The following is a 15222-nucleotide window of genomic DNA, read 5'->3' as shown; positions in this document are numbered from 1 at the left end:
TGTAAGTCTGGAGACACAAGGAAACGGTAGGGTTGGTGCTATCAACTTAAAAGTCATAGACACTGAGATGCATTTAAAGCCATGGGTTATGATAAAATTCCCCAGGGTGTTTTCTCAAACTGCATTTTTTGACCTATGAGTCATGGAATCAATTTTAATTTGCAACTAGCATTTTAAAAAATGAAATAAAAAAATTTAAACTGAAATCAGAGTAAATATTGTCCAGGAGACTTTTATTTCAGTTACATTTGCAGATATTTACAGAACAGTTATATAGAATATATTTCTTTTCTTCTGTTTTTCTTTTTTAAAACAGAAACAGGGGCTTGCTATTGTTATCCAGGCTTGTCTTGAACTCCTGGGCTAAAGCAACCCTCCCGCCTCGCCTCCCAAAGTGCTAAGATTACAGGTGTGAGCCACCACACCTGGTCCAGAATCTATGAATCTATTTCTTACTGTGGCAAAGCAGACAAAAAGACTGAAAGACCCTGACCTAGAGAGTAGTAAAGAAAAAGGGGATACACTTCAGCTAAAAGGTAGAGCCAACAAAAAAGTAAAAAGGGAGCTGCCAGTGAGGAAAAATATTGAAAGTGTGATGTCACAGAAGTCATGAGAAGAAGGTATTTTCAATGGAATTTTTTTTTAAAAAACACAGAGATTATCAGTTACCTTGATAAGACCAGTCTTAGCATAGTGATGGGGACTGAAGAAAGACATGAGGGGAGGAAAAAGGAGGCAGCAGCTTTTAAAAAGTGTCACATTCACAGTTGCTTTGGCCCTTCCTACTAGGAGTTATTTTTGTGGAATTTCAACGCTGAAAGTTCTCTGGTCGTGCTTGCCAAATGGTAAGATTTAGACATGGAAGTAATTAACCAAATTCCACCTTGGAATTCTCTCTATAATACAGTTCTATTAAGAAAACATTTTCATTTTTATTGCTGCTAGTGAACACAACAAAATTCTCTACATTTAAAGATTACACTGATTCAAAAGGAAGTATATAATCCAAGACAAAAGGAGTAACAAAAACAGCAAAAAAGCTCAAGTAATTTCCATTTTACTTCAAGTCATAAAAGACTGAAAAAAATCTACCTCTGTGATAAACAATGAAAAGCTGTTCTCCATGTCCTGCCATTGACACCACAGGTCCAGCAAGGCTGAATACCTCTTTTTGAACCCCTCCAATAGTAAACAATCGAAGAAGCAGGGCACTAGTAGCGGCAGCAGCCCATCCTTGACCAAGACATATGGCTTCAATATCCTCATTCTGAGGCAAGTCTATTATCCACTCTTTGCTTGAATCCCAAGAACTAAAGTGCAGGCAGTGAAGCTTGCTAAAAATTAAAACAAGACAGAAACAATCAAACTTTCATATGATATTTACATATATATATATATAAGTAATCATGATATTCAACAACAAAACCAAATAGTTTACTTCCTATATGCTAGTATAAGAAGTTGCTTTAAAAAAGTAATTATGAAATACCCTTAAAATGAACTATACTGATATATTTCCAGCCTTTTTTCTTTGCACATACATATATGTAAGTTATATTAAATACAAATTTTTTTTTTTTTTTTTGAAATGGAGTTTTGCTCTGTCACCCAGGCTGGAGTACAGTGGCGTGATCTCTGCTCACTGCAACCTCCACCTCCCGGGTTCAAGCAATTCTCCTGTCTCTTGCCTCAGCCTCCTGAGTAGCTGGGACTACAGGTGGGTGCCACGGCACCTGGTTAATTTTTGCATTTTTAATAGAGACACAGTTTCACCATGTTGGTCAGGCTGGTCTCAAACTCTTGACCTCAGGTCATCTGTCTGCCTCGGCCTCCCAAAGTGCCGGGATTACAGGCTTGAGCCACCGTGCCCAGCCTGAAGGATACAAATTTCAAGTCACACAGAAGATAGTAAAATCCATGAAGCGTATCAGTACTATAATCAGCTGAAGAAGGGATCAAGAGAGGGCAATCTCTTGATTAACAAAAAGCTAAAAACATATTTTCTTTTCTTTTCTTTTTTTTTTTTTTGAGACGGAGTCTCGCTCTGTCGCCCAGGCTGGAGTGCAGTGGCGCAATCTCGGCTCACTGCAAGCTCCGCCTCCCGGGTTCACGCCATTCTCCTGCCTCAGCCTCTCCGAGTAGCTGGGACTACAGGCGCCTGCCACCACGCCCGGCGAATTTTTTGTATTTTTAGTAGAGACGGGGTTTCACCGTGGTCTTGATCTCCTGACCTCGTGATCCGCCCGCCTCGGCCTCCCAAAGTGCTGGGATTACAAGCGTGAGCCACCGCGCCCGGCTTCTTTTCTTTTAAAAAGAAAAACATTCTGCACCCACTGCTTTCCCATCATAATTTTTTTCTTGACATCTATCTACCTATTTATTTACCTACCTACTTATCAAAACATGTAAACATCCAAAAAATATTAAGTAGAAAAAGCAAAGGAGTGACTAGTACATTTTTTGGTTTGTTTTTCTGTTTTTTTTTTTCCTTTCTCGAAGAGAGATTTTAAATCTAATCCATCGTGACAAAAACGTTGATTAATAGTTGGCCAAGGCTCGGGCTGAATTAACTGCAAAGGGATATAAGAAAACATTTTTGGATGATAAAGACATAGTGACAAAAATCTAGACTAATAGTTGGCCAAGGCTAGAGTTGAACTAACTGCAAAGAAATATAAGAAAACATTTTCGGGTGATAAAGAACATTCTGTATTTTGATTGTGGCCGGGGTTATCTGTGTATATACACCTTTGTCAACTCAGCAAACGGGTGCATTTTATTGTAAGTAAATTACATCTCAATAAAGTAAATTAAAATAAGGGAGGTTCAAATAGAAAGAAATCTGGAAGGATACATATCAAATTGTTAATAGCAGTTATATCTGAGAGTAGAATTCTGGGAGGAGTTTTCATTTTCTGAAACTTCTATACTGTATACGGGTTTTTTTTTCTTTACAATGAATGTATATTACTCTTATAATAGTAAAAAAAAAGTACTTAACAATATAAAAAAAAAAATCCCATCTCTTGCATTACTAACCATGCCATGTCATTTTGCTATGTAGTTAGAGCATGTAATGAGGGAATCATTATGGCAAAAACAGACATGTGCTCTGAGGTATTTTGGGTGTGCTGGTGTTTGTACCAAACTCTTCTGAAATTTCATATTACAAAAAATAAATTTTGTTTTATTAACCTTTTGTCTTTAATTTCAACAACTGTATCTAACAGCTTAACAGTGCCAAATTCTTCCTAATAATCTTGAGTTTACCTTGCTAGTTCATCAGTGCTTCCACATGCCAACAAAATAGCTTCGTGGGAAAGATCTGCTATTGTATAATTCAAAGTGTTTGATAAGTGTGTTGCATGGTGTATGGAGGTATCATGGAACTCCACATCTATGGCATTGTCCTGCTCATCATTATAGCAGCGAATAATTCCAATAGAGTTCCACACCTACAAACAGGTAAGATTAAATATAAGTCTGAGAAAAACTGAAGCTCCTAGAATCAGTAAGCCACGATAGTACAAATTAACAAATATTACAATTAAATTTGTATTAAGATTTAGGTTTGGGGAGCTACTACATCTCATCTATCTCTAAATAGTTTCTGACAGGAGTTATAATACCAGAGCTACAATTACTTATTATTTCCTTGGCGAGAATAAGATACATATATACTTACTAATTAGCAAATGGAGTATTTAATAATATTTAAAAATAAATTACATGACTGTTACTTTAAAAGTACATTACAGTTGTCCTTTGAACAACCAAACCATTAAATTTCTCAAAAGGAACATTTCAAAAATTGAGTTTTATTACAAATATGAATGCAAATAACAGACTTTTTTCCTGTTCTAACTAGTTATTCTATGATAAATACATACATTTTATGAAAACATAATTTTTTTTTTTTTTTGGAGACAGAGTTTTGCTCTGTCACCCAAGCTGGAGTGCAGTGGCATGATCTCGGCTCACCACAACCTCTGCCTCCTGGATTCAAGCGATTCTCCTCCCTCAGCCTCCTGTGTAGCTGTGGTTACAGGTGCATGCCACCAGGTCCAGCTAATTTCTGTATTTTTTTAGTAGAGATAGGGTGTTTCACCACGTTGGCCAGGCTGGTCTCCAACTCCTACCCTCAAGTGACCCACCCACCTTGGCCTCCCAAAGTGCTGGGATTATAGGCGTGAGCCACCACACCCGGCAGAGGCAACATAAATTGATACCACTTGGAAAACTTATCTTCCACTGATGTCCATTATAGGCTCACACTAGGCCCTAGAGTTTCTAATAAAATTAGTGCCAATATTTTATTTAACTATAAATAAAATATTGACACTAATAAAAAAATTAAGACCTATGACTTGATGACTACTGATAGCAATAAAAAGTTTTATTAATATTAATCACCACCCTTAATCTTTACATAAAAATTTATGCCAGGCCTATACTCTTCAAATTTATGCCAGGCCTATACTTTAAAAAAGGCAAAATCCTCAGAGTGGAAAACGTCATATAACCAACATAGAAATACTAAACTTTTTAAGAACTCAGGCCAGGCGCAGTGGCTCATGCCTGTAATCCCAGCACTTTGGGAAGTCGAGGAGGGCGGATCACGAGGTCAGGAGATCGAGACCATCCTGGCTAACACGGTGAAATCCCGTCTCTACTAAAAATACAAAAATTAGCTGGGCGTGGTGGCGGGAGCCTGTCATCCCAGCTGCTCGGGAGGCTGAGGCAGGAGAATGGCGTGAACCTGGGACGCAGAGCTTGCAGTGAGCCGAGATCGCACCACTGCACTCCAGCCTGGGCAACAGAGCGAGACTCCATCTCAAAAACAAACAAAAAAAAAAGAACTCAAATCTAAGGCAAAAAGCCAATATATTCATTTTGTCTATTCATGAAATATATATTTAATGTGTACTGTATCATACCTTGTTCCAAATCCTAAGAACATATCAGTAAACAAAACAAAAATCTTTATCCTTGTGTAGCTTACATTCTGGTGGGTGGTGAAGAAAAGGGGCAGACTTTTTCCCCCCATAGTACTTACCACCTTCTTATATATTTTACTAGTAGTTTAGTTGCTTTCTTTTTTTTTTTTTTTTTGAGACGGAGTCTCGCTCTGTCGCCCAGGCTGGAGCGCAGTGGCGCAATCTCGGCTCACTGCAAGCTCCGTCTCCCGGGTTCATGCCATTCTCCTGCCTCAGCCTCTCCGAGTAGCTGGGACTACATGCGCCCACCACCACGCCCGGCTAATTTTTTTTTTTTTTTTGTATTTTTAGTAGAGACGGGGTTTCATCGTGGTCTCGATCTCCTGACCTCGTGATCCGCCCACCTCGGCCTCCCAAAGTGCTGGGATTACAAGCATGAGCCACCGCGCCCGGCAGTAGTTGCCTTCTAAGAAAGCACCTCCTTACTAGTGTTTTGGAGTCAGTATAATCTTCTATATAACAATGACTACGAAGAATAAGGTTTGAAAGTATTGCCAAGAATTACTGCAAGATAGTAATATTTACTTATGTTCATTTAATGTCATTTTGGAAAGCAGAATTTTATTTAATGTCATTTTCAATAAGGTTGAAACAAGATTAAAACTGTGAGCTAACCATAAAATAAACCAACCACAAAACTGTAATCAACCAAAGTGCTCCAGGCTACTTAATCAAAGTTTTAAAAAATATGTTTTATCCAAAAAAATTAACTATAGTAAGAAAAAAGTGCTGAAAACCTACTAAGAAGTTAAGTGTAGATCCAAGTCTTACCATGAATCTGTGAGTGAGATGCAAGGGTGTAGAACCTGACTGAAATGGCTTTTGCTGGGGAGTTGGCATGGGTCCATCATAAAATGGCCTTTGGGATGTTACAAGTGGTAGATTGTGAATGCTGCCTTCTTGACCATCTTCCTCCTCCTCTTTGAGAAGACTAGAACCAGTTTTCAGCATTGAAATATCTACAACACAAAGGATCACAATTAAGGGAATCACGAATACCAATGAATTTGGAAAAAGGAAAGCACTATGGAATCTAGTAACTTTTTCATTCATATTCAATGACACTGACATGCTATTTGCCTCTTTCACTGTGTTAAAGAGATGCAGTGATGGTGCAAAAGCAATGGTGGGTAAAATTCCTGGTGCCTTAGCACCAATCAAGGCAGTGGCACCTAATTGTATTAGTCGTTACTACATTGTTAACCACTACTCACTAGCAGTAAAAATATTAATTTTATTAAATCTTGACGCTTATACAGATTTTTTTTTTAAAGTTCTGTGTGCTTAAATGAGAAGTGTGATGGTTGTCTTGAGAAAAAGCACTTATGCAATTGTTTGAATTGTAAGCTGAACTAAGTGATTTTTTTTCATAGAACACTACTTTTACTTAAAAAACAAATGCCAGATAAACTATGGTTATGCAGAATTGGATCTTTGGCAAACATTTTCTTGTAAATGAATGAAGCGAGCCTGTCAATTAAGAAAAAATAACTGGCAGAATTTGTTGCCAATGATAACATTTGAGCTTTCAGGCCAGGCGTGGTGGCTCACACCTGTAATCCCAGCACTTTGGGAGGCCGAGGCAGGCAGATCACTTAAGGTTGGCAGTTCCACGTTGACCAGCCTGGCCAACATGGTAAAACTCTGTCTCTACTGAAAATACAAAAATTAGCCAGGCATGGTGGCACATGCCTGTAATCCCAGCTACTCGGGAGGCTGACACAGGAGAATCGCTTGAACCCAGGAGACTCCATCTCAAAAAAAAAGAGCTGGGCACAGTGGCTCACACTTGTAATCCCAGCACTTTGGGAGGCCAAGGTGGGTAGATCATTTGAGGTCAGGAGTTCGAGACCAGATTGACCTACGTAGTGAAACCCCGTCTCTACTAAAATACAAAAATTAGCCAGGCATGGTGGCGGGCACCTATAATCCCACCTACTCGGGAGGCTGAGGCAGGAGAATCACTTGTACCCAGAGGGCAGAGGTTGCAGTGAACCGAGATCACGCCACTGCACTCTAGGCTGGGTGACAGAGCAAGACTCCCTCTCAAAAAATAAAAAAAAGAAATTTGAGCTTTCAATTAAAAATTAAGATATTGGAAAGCTTCTATTTGCCATTATGAGCTTCACGACTTTCTAATACTTAGAAACTGCTGATGAGATTGGAAACAACACTAGCAGATATAATTTACAGCCAGGTGCTGTGACTCACGCTTCTAATTCCAGCACTTTGGGAGACTGGGGAGGGAATATCACTTGAGGCCAGGATTTCAAGACCAGCCCGGGCAACAAAGCAAGATTCCATCTCTATAAAAAATAAAAAATTAGATGGGCATGGTGGCATGCATCTGTAGTCCTAGCTACCTGGAAGGCTGAGTGGGAGAACTGCTTGAGCCCAGGAGTTCAAGGTAATAGTGAGGTGTGATGATACCACTGCACTCCAGGCTAGGTGACAGAGCAAGATGCTATCTCTAAAAACAAAAATTAATTAAAAACAACATATTTAAAACAAAAATAAATAATTTATATTAGATAATGAAAAGTGTCAATATAAAGAAGATCTATAAACTTCAGTGAACTGATATTATCAATTCATATGCTACAAAATTAAACATGATTTTAAAAAATCCATTCAACATTCAAGTCAGACCAATGAATTTTTTGATTTTGTTTTGTTTTTTTCTGAGACAGGGTCTTGTTCTGTTGCCCTGCCTGGAGCCCACTGTTGCAATCATGGCTCACTGCAGCCTCGACCTCTCAGGCTCAAGAGATCCTCCTAACTCAGCCTCCCAAGTAGGTGGGACTACAGGCACACGTCACCACACCTGGCTAATTTTTAAAGTTTTTTGTAGAGAGGAGGTCTCACTGTGTTGTCCTGGCTGGTCTTGATCTCCTGGCCTCAAGCAATCATCCTGCCTGGGCCTCCCAAAGTGCTGGGATTACAGGTGTGAGCCACCATCAGACCAATGAACTTTAACATAACAGAGCTGTAAGAGTTCATCAAAGTTTTCAGATTACACTTTGCAAGTAATCTTTAGGAAACGATCATCTTCTGAGTCTTGGTGCAACATCAAAGAATATCCACAATTAATTGAATATGCCATTAAAAGATTTCTTAAAATACTTCTCTCCCTTTTCAAATTACATATTTATGTGAGGCCAAATTTTCTTTATACACTTCAAACAAGAACAATGTATGGCAATAGACTTAATCCAGAAAAGCAGATGAGAGAATCCAGCTGTCCTCTATGACAGACATTACAAAGATTGCAATGCCACTGTTCTCACTAATTTTTTTTTGTTTTTAATAAAAAAGTACTATTCATGTTTACATGAGTTTATTAATGTTATTTTTAAGTGAATAAATATTTTTAAATTTCTGAATTTTTATTTCTAATATGCAAATGACAATAGATGTAACTCTATATAAATAAATGCTCTCAGAAGGGTCCTCAAAATTTTTTAGAGTATAAAGGCTACTGAGACCAAAACATTTGAGGACTACTGTTCTATAAACTCTGTATGACTTTAAACAGCACAGCATAGCACTGCACATTGGCATTTTACTTGATAATGTTCAAGTGTTATTGTAGCATGTAAGTTGTTACAATAAGCACTCTATTTGAAGATTTTAAATTACAATCTCAATTTTTTTAATAGATACAATACTATTCAGGTTATCTATTACTTCTTGAGTTAGCAGTGGTACTTTGTGTCTTTCAGAAAATTCATCTATTTCATTTAAGTTGTTAAATTTATGGGCACAAAGTTATTCATAATATTGCCATTATGCCTTTGATATTAATAGTAGCACTGCCATACAGACATATATTGTGAGTTACAGCTTTTAAATTTTCTAATAGCTGTGTTTAAAAAGTAAATAGAAACAGCCATAATTTTAATAATATAGTGCATTTAAAATATATATTATCATTTCAACATGTACTCAATATAAAAAATTTCCCAAGATTTTTACATTCTTTTATTCATATTGTCTTCAAAATCTGGTTGCACTCCATGGTGAAACCCTATCTCTACTAAAAATACAAAAATTAGCCAGGCATGGTGGCGCACGCTTGTAATCCCAGCTACTCAGGAGACTGAGGCACAAGAATCACTTGAATCCAGGAGGCGGAGGTTGCAGTGAGCCAAAATCACACCACGGCACTCCAGCCTGGGTGACAGAGTGAGACTCTGCCTCAAAAAAAAAAAAAAAAAAAATCCGGTTGCACTCATAATATATCTCAATTTGAACTAACCACATTTCAAGTGCTCAACAGCTACATGTGGCTAGTGGCTACTACATATTGGATAGCACAAATCAACAGATCCATAGTGATAGCCCACCTCTCTTTCATTCTCTATGTTAGTAATTTGTGTCTTCTCTTTATTGATCAACCACGATAGATATTGATTAATTTTATTGATCTTTTCTTTTCTTTTGAGATGGAGTCTTGCTCTGTTGCCCAGGCTGGCGTGCAGTGACGCAATCTCGGCTCACTGCAACCTCCACCTCCTGGGTTCAAGTGAGTCTCCTGCTTCAGTCTCCTGCCTCAGTCTCCTGAGTAGCTGGGATTACAGGCATGCGCCACCACACCCAGCTAATTTTTGTATTTTTGTAGAGACAGGGTTTCACCATGTTGGCCAGGCTGGTCTTGAACTCCTGACCTCAAGTGATCTGCCCATTTCAGCCTCCCAAAGTGCTGGGATTATAGACGTGAGCCACCGTGCCCGGCCTCATTGATCTTTTCAAAGAACCAGCTTTTGGTCTCATTGACTTTCTCTATAGGTTTTCTGTTGTCAATTTTATTGAATTTTGCTCTGTATTATTTCCTTCCTTCTATTTGCTTGGGGTTTAGTTTTCTCTTTTTCTAGTCTGCCATAGCAGAAGCTTGGATTATAGATTTGAAACCTTTTTTAACAAAGTCATTTAATGCTATAAAGTTTTCTCTAAGCACCACTTTAGCTACATTCTACAAATTCAATAATGACTTTAACAGTGTTAATAAAAAATCCAAAATATTAATCAACAGGGTAATCACATGCACAAAGTCAAATTCTTACCAACTGAGTTTTCATCATCTTCTAGGATGTGACTTCGCTGTCTAGGACGACCTGAAGCCATCATGAGGTCTTCATCATCCTCATCATCATTTATAATCCCTTTTGAAAAAGAAGGGATCTCGACTGCATTGTCATTTAGAAAATCGCCAGCATTACTCATATCATCTCCATCAAAAAGATCATTGTAATCCTTTTCCACTCTGCTAGATACCTTGAACAAATTAATACAAATTATAAAGTAAAAGTGAATGATTTAGAAAAACTCAGTTACTAAAAAGGTAAACTTTTTTTTTTTTTTTTTTTTTGAGACGAAGTCTGGTTCTGTCCCCCAGGCTAGAGTGCGGTGGCGCGATCTCGGCTCACTGCAAGCTCCGCCTCCCGGGTTTACGCCATTCTCCTGCCTCAGCCTTCCGAGTAGCTGGGACTACAGGCGACTGCCAACACGCCCGGCTAATTTTTTTGTATTTTTAGTAGAGACGGGGTTTCACCGTGTTAGCCAGGATGGTCTCGATCTCCTGACCTCGTGATCCGCCCGCCTCGGCCTCCCAAAGTGCTGGGATTACAGGCTTGAGCCACCGCGCCCGGCCTAAAAAGGTAAACTTTTAATATGCACCTATAAATTCTACCAAGCAGCAAACTCACTGAACAGATAAGAATAATTAGTAAATGTATTTATGGGAATTGTATTTATATTTACACAATAAGACCCAGTCCTTATTTCAAATGTCTTGTAATCTGCGGATGGGATGGGAGTATAGGGACTGACATGTAAACAAATACTGTATATGCCAAAATATAAAATAAGATTTTATTCCTCAGAAGTCATTCCCCAGAAGAGAAGTCACATTAATATGATAAAGTCCCTATAAAGTCTCTCATATTGTAAGACAGTCTCTCATTTACTTTTATTTTGAACAAGATACTGCATAAGATACATTTTCTTTATATTATCTCAGTTAAAGTTAGTGTTTTGATACTCATAAAAATAAAGTGATAGAACCAATAGAAAAACAAAGAAGGCAAAGAAATTCTACATGAAGCCCTGGCATGGTGGCTCACACCTGTAATCTCAGCACTTTGGGAAGCCAAAGCAGGTGGATGGCTTGAGCTCAGGAGTTTGAGACCAGCCTGGAAAACATGATGAAACCTCATCTCCACAAAAAATTAGCCAGGCATGGTGGCATGTGTCTATAGTCCCAGCTACCTGGGAGGCTGAGGTAGGAGGGTCACCCGAACCTGGAGGGTCAGGGCTGCAGTGAGCCATGATCTCACCACTGCACTCCAGCCTGGGTGACAGAGTGAGACCCTGTCTCAAAATAAATAAATTTTTAGATCATTTTAAAAAGTGAAATGGTAACCAAATACACTGCAAAGATCCCAAGTTACTCCTATAGGATGAATAAAAACTGTACAAATGTTAAGCCAATGGAAATTTATAGTTTGGCATAAAAGTCTAATGAGAACACCATTAACAGATTAAAAAGTATTATATCATAAACCTTTTATTTTCATTTATTTATTTTCATTTATTTATTTATTTTTCGACAGAGTGGAGTCTTACTCTGTCGCCAGGCTAGAGTGCAGTGGTGCGATCTCGGCTCACTGCAACCTCTGCCTCCCGGGTTCAAGCGATTCTCCTGCCTCAGTCTCCCAAGTAGCTGGGACTACAGGCGCATGCCACTGCGCCCAGCTAATTTTTGTATTTTTAGTACAGATGGGGTTTCACCATGTTGGCCAGGATGGTCTCGATCTCTTGACCTCGTGATCCACCCGCCTCGGACTCCCAAAGTGCTGGGATTACAGACGTGAGCCACAGCGCCCAGCATTTTTTTTTTTTTTTTTTTGACACAGAGTCTCACCCTGTCACCCAGGCTGGAGTGCAGTGAGGTGATCTTGGCTCACTGCAAACTCCGTCTCCCAGGCTCAAGTGATTCTTCTGCCTCAGCCTCCTTGAGTACCTGGGTTTACAGGCCTACACAACCACACCTGGCTAATTTTTGTATTTTCAGTAGAGACGGGGTTTCACCATGTTGGCCAGGCTGTTCTTGAACTCCTGACCTCAGGTGGTAAATCCACCTCGGCCTCCAAAAGTGATGGGATTGTAGGCATTAGCCACCATACCCAGATCCTCATAAACCTTTTAAATGGAAGTAAACATAATTGTGCTCTGAAAACTGATGTTTAATAAAATGAGATGAAAAAGTGTTTCTAAATCCATACATTGAAAAATACTTGATATGAGTAAATTAATAACTAAGTGCTATAAGAAGATATTTAACCATTCCATTTATAGTCCTAAAAGTTTATGTACTCAAGCTGACAAAAAACTGTTTTTGGATTTTCTTATTAAAAAAAATGGGGAGGCCGGGCATGGTGGCTCATGCCTGTAATCCCAGCACTTTGGGAGGCCGAGGTGGGCAGATCACCAGGTCAGGAGATTGAGACCATCCTGGCTAACACAGTGAAACTCTGTCTCTACTAAAAATGCAAAAATTAGCCAGGCGTGGTGGCACAAGCCTGTAATCCCAGCTACTCAGGAGGCTGAGGCAGGAGAATCACTTGAACCCGGGAAGCGGAGGTTGCAGTGAGCTGAGATCGGGCCATTGCACTTCAGCATGGGCAACAAGAGCGAAACTCCGTCTCAAAAAAAAAAAAAAAAAATGGGGAGGCCAGACGCGGCAGCCCATGCCTGTAATTCTAGCACTTTGGGCCACGGCGGGTGAATCACTTGAGGTCAGGAATTCAAGACCAGCCTGGCCAACATGGTGAAACCCCATCTCTATTAAAAATACAAAAAATTAGCTGGACGTGGTGGTGGGTGCCTGTTATCCTAGCTACTTGGGAGGCTGAGGCAAGAGAATCGCTTCAACCCAGGAGGCGGAGGTTGCGGGGAGCCACCATTGCACTCCAGCCTGGGCAACAGAAGGAGACTTTGTCTCAAAGAAAAAAAAATTTTTTAATGGGGGACTGTGCCTCATATTTATGATGAAGGCGATAAAATGTTCACAGGTGTGAAATTAGCCCAGCTAATTTTTGTATTTTTAGTAGAGACGGGGTTTCGTCATGTTGGCCAGGCTGGTCTTGAACTCTTGACCTCAGGTGATCCACTGGCCTCGGCCTCCCAAAGTGCTGGGATTACAGCCGTGAGCCACCGTGCCCAGCCAAATTTTTTTTTCTTAATTCACTTTTTGTTTTTACCAATGTTACACATACATACATATTAGTTGGGCAGTTTTACAAGGCATGCTATGAAAACAGCCCTCTCCACAGCCCCAACTTACTTCTCTACAGAATAAATCTTTCCAGCTCTTTTTGTTGTTTCTTTGCTACTTCTTCCATACCTGTAAATCATATTCTAGTAGAATTTTTTTTCACTTTTAATCACTGTGTTTAATAGATCCTATTAACTTCCATCTATGGAAGATAAGGATCTGGTACCCTTTCACAACCACCCCAACTGCCATGCTTGCATGTACACTATTCTCCGACCCCAATTCTCCCAATATACATAGATATATACTCCTTGTGGTTGAATCAATATACAGTATTTAGGTTATTAAGATCATGTAAATGCTATTCATGGCTGAATAATAAAAATAATAGCCAACACTTATAAAGTATGCCAAACCTATGAAGTGTGCTAGACACTGTTCTAACTATATATAATTCACTTAATCCTCCCAATAACCCCAAGTGGTTGGCATTATTCCTATCTTTTTACACATATAGTATATTATGATCACTTTTCCTTTCTTTTACAACTTTTTGTTTTCCCTAGAGTTAAGAAATTCTCTCTTTACATCTTTTCTCTTAGACAAATTCCCCAAAGATGATTTTTCCAATCTCCTGCCTGAAACGCATAAGACTGGCTGACAATGTTCTGGGAACCTAGCAGAAGGGAGATGGTCATTTCAACATTCAAGTATCTAATCTTTCATTTAATCCTCTGTTTTCAGCACAGTATTTCCCCCTTACCCAAGACCACTCAACTGTAACCAGTGTCCCTAGACCAAAGACAGTCTATTTCATCTTTTCTAAAAAAACAAATCTCCAACATTCTGCCAGAATGCATGTGAAGATGGGGGAGGGCAGGTACCCAGCTTTGAACACAGATGTTGAGACTAGAGGACTCTACGTGCTTATTAAATCACCTCTCCTGTTTTCAGCCCCACTTTTAAAAGCACCTAGTGCTACCAAATTCTGAATCTCTGGGGATTCAGTGAGGCAAACTGAGTAGCACCTCAGCTTCCAGAAACTACAGTTTTAGAATTCAACTTTTTGAGAAGATGAAGTGAGTTTCTCATCATCCTTCTATTTTCTAGCCTCCACTTTTTTTTTATTTTTTAGATGGGGTCTCACTGTCATCCAGGCTGGAGTGCAGTGGCACAATTACGGCTTGCTGTAGCCTCAACCTCCTGGACTCTAGTGATCCTCCCACCTCAGCCTCCTGAGTAGGAGCACGAAACTACAGGCACACACCACCACACTTGCCTAATTTTTATTTTTTTATTTTTTGTGGAGATGGGATCCCACCATGTTGCCCAGGCTGATCTCAAACTCCTGGGCTCAAGCAATCCTCCCAAAGTGTTGGGATTACAGGTGTGAGCCACTGCAGCAGGGCTCAAAATTATTTTTATAATCATCCCTTCAACTGTCTCCTTTAACCTTATGAGATTATGCATTTAAGAAAATGCCTTTAGTATAGTTTTTGTGGGGGTTTCAGAAGGGACAGATATAAATGCATGTATTAAGTCTGCAATCTGTAACCGGAAGTCTAAACTAAGACTTGAATATAAATAGGTACATCTGCCAGGTAGGGTGAATAACGAACAAAATCAAGAAGGTATAAAACAAGGTGGCCTGTTTAAAGTTGCTCAGTAAAGCTGCTTGACTATGCAGAGGAGGTGTATAGGTAGTTCTAAGAGTTAAGGCTAATTCAGAGTAGAAATAGTTTGTAGACCAAACTGAGACCTGATACAAAACAGTATTTAATGAAAGGTATTCCTTGGAAAGGCATTATATGGAGAGAAAAAAGTTTCTTAGTAAAATACACTTGGGAGACATCAGGTTGAACAAGTAAGAAGTTTTCTTACTATAGATTACTACTCAGCATCTACTATAGTAACACGAAAGGTAATTTTCCAAGAAAGTAAGGCAGTTTG

At 39.3% G+C, this 15222-nt stretch overlaps 1 protein-coding gene across 3 annotated transcripts in view; it reads right to left on the bottom strand.

The window, feature by feature from the left end:
* Window positions 1–15222, bottom strand: part of WDHD1 (WD repeat and HMG-box DNA binding protein 1) — an 89765-nt gene that overhangs the window by 46693 nt on the left and 27850 nt on the right. For all 3 annotated transcript variants that reach the window (XM_055289308.2, XM_055289309.2, XM_063645566.1), the window contains exons 11-14: window positions 10061–10271; window positions 5769–5956; window positions 3271–3455; window positions 1093–1334 (exon numbers count right to left, since the gene is read on the bottom strand). In XM_055289308.2, coding sequence (XP_055145283.1) covers window positions 1093–1334; window positions 3271–3455; window positions 5769–5956; window positions 10061–10271 — 826 coding nt within the window. The remainder of the gene's footprint in view (window positions 1–1092; window positions 1335–3270; window positions 3456–5768; window positions 5957–10060; window positions 10272–15222) is intronic.

The sequence above is a fragment of the Symphalangus syndactylus genome, chromosome 8 (assembly GCF_028878055.3).
Source record: "Symphalangus syndactylus isolate Jambi chromosome 8, NHGRI_mSymSyn1-v2.1_pri, whole genome shotgun sequence".
Lineage (NCBI taxonomy): Eukaryota > Metazoa > Chordata > Mammalia > Primates > Hylobatidae > Symphalangus > Symphalangus syndactylus.
This window is presented reverse-complemented; position numbering and strand designations above follow the sequence as displayed.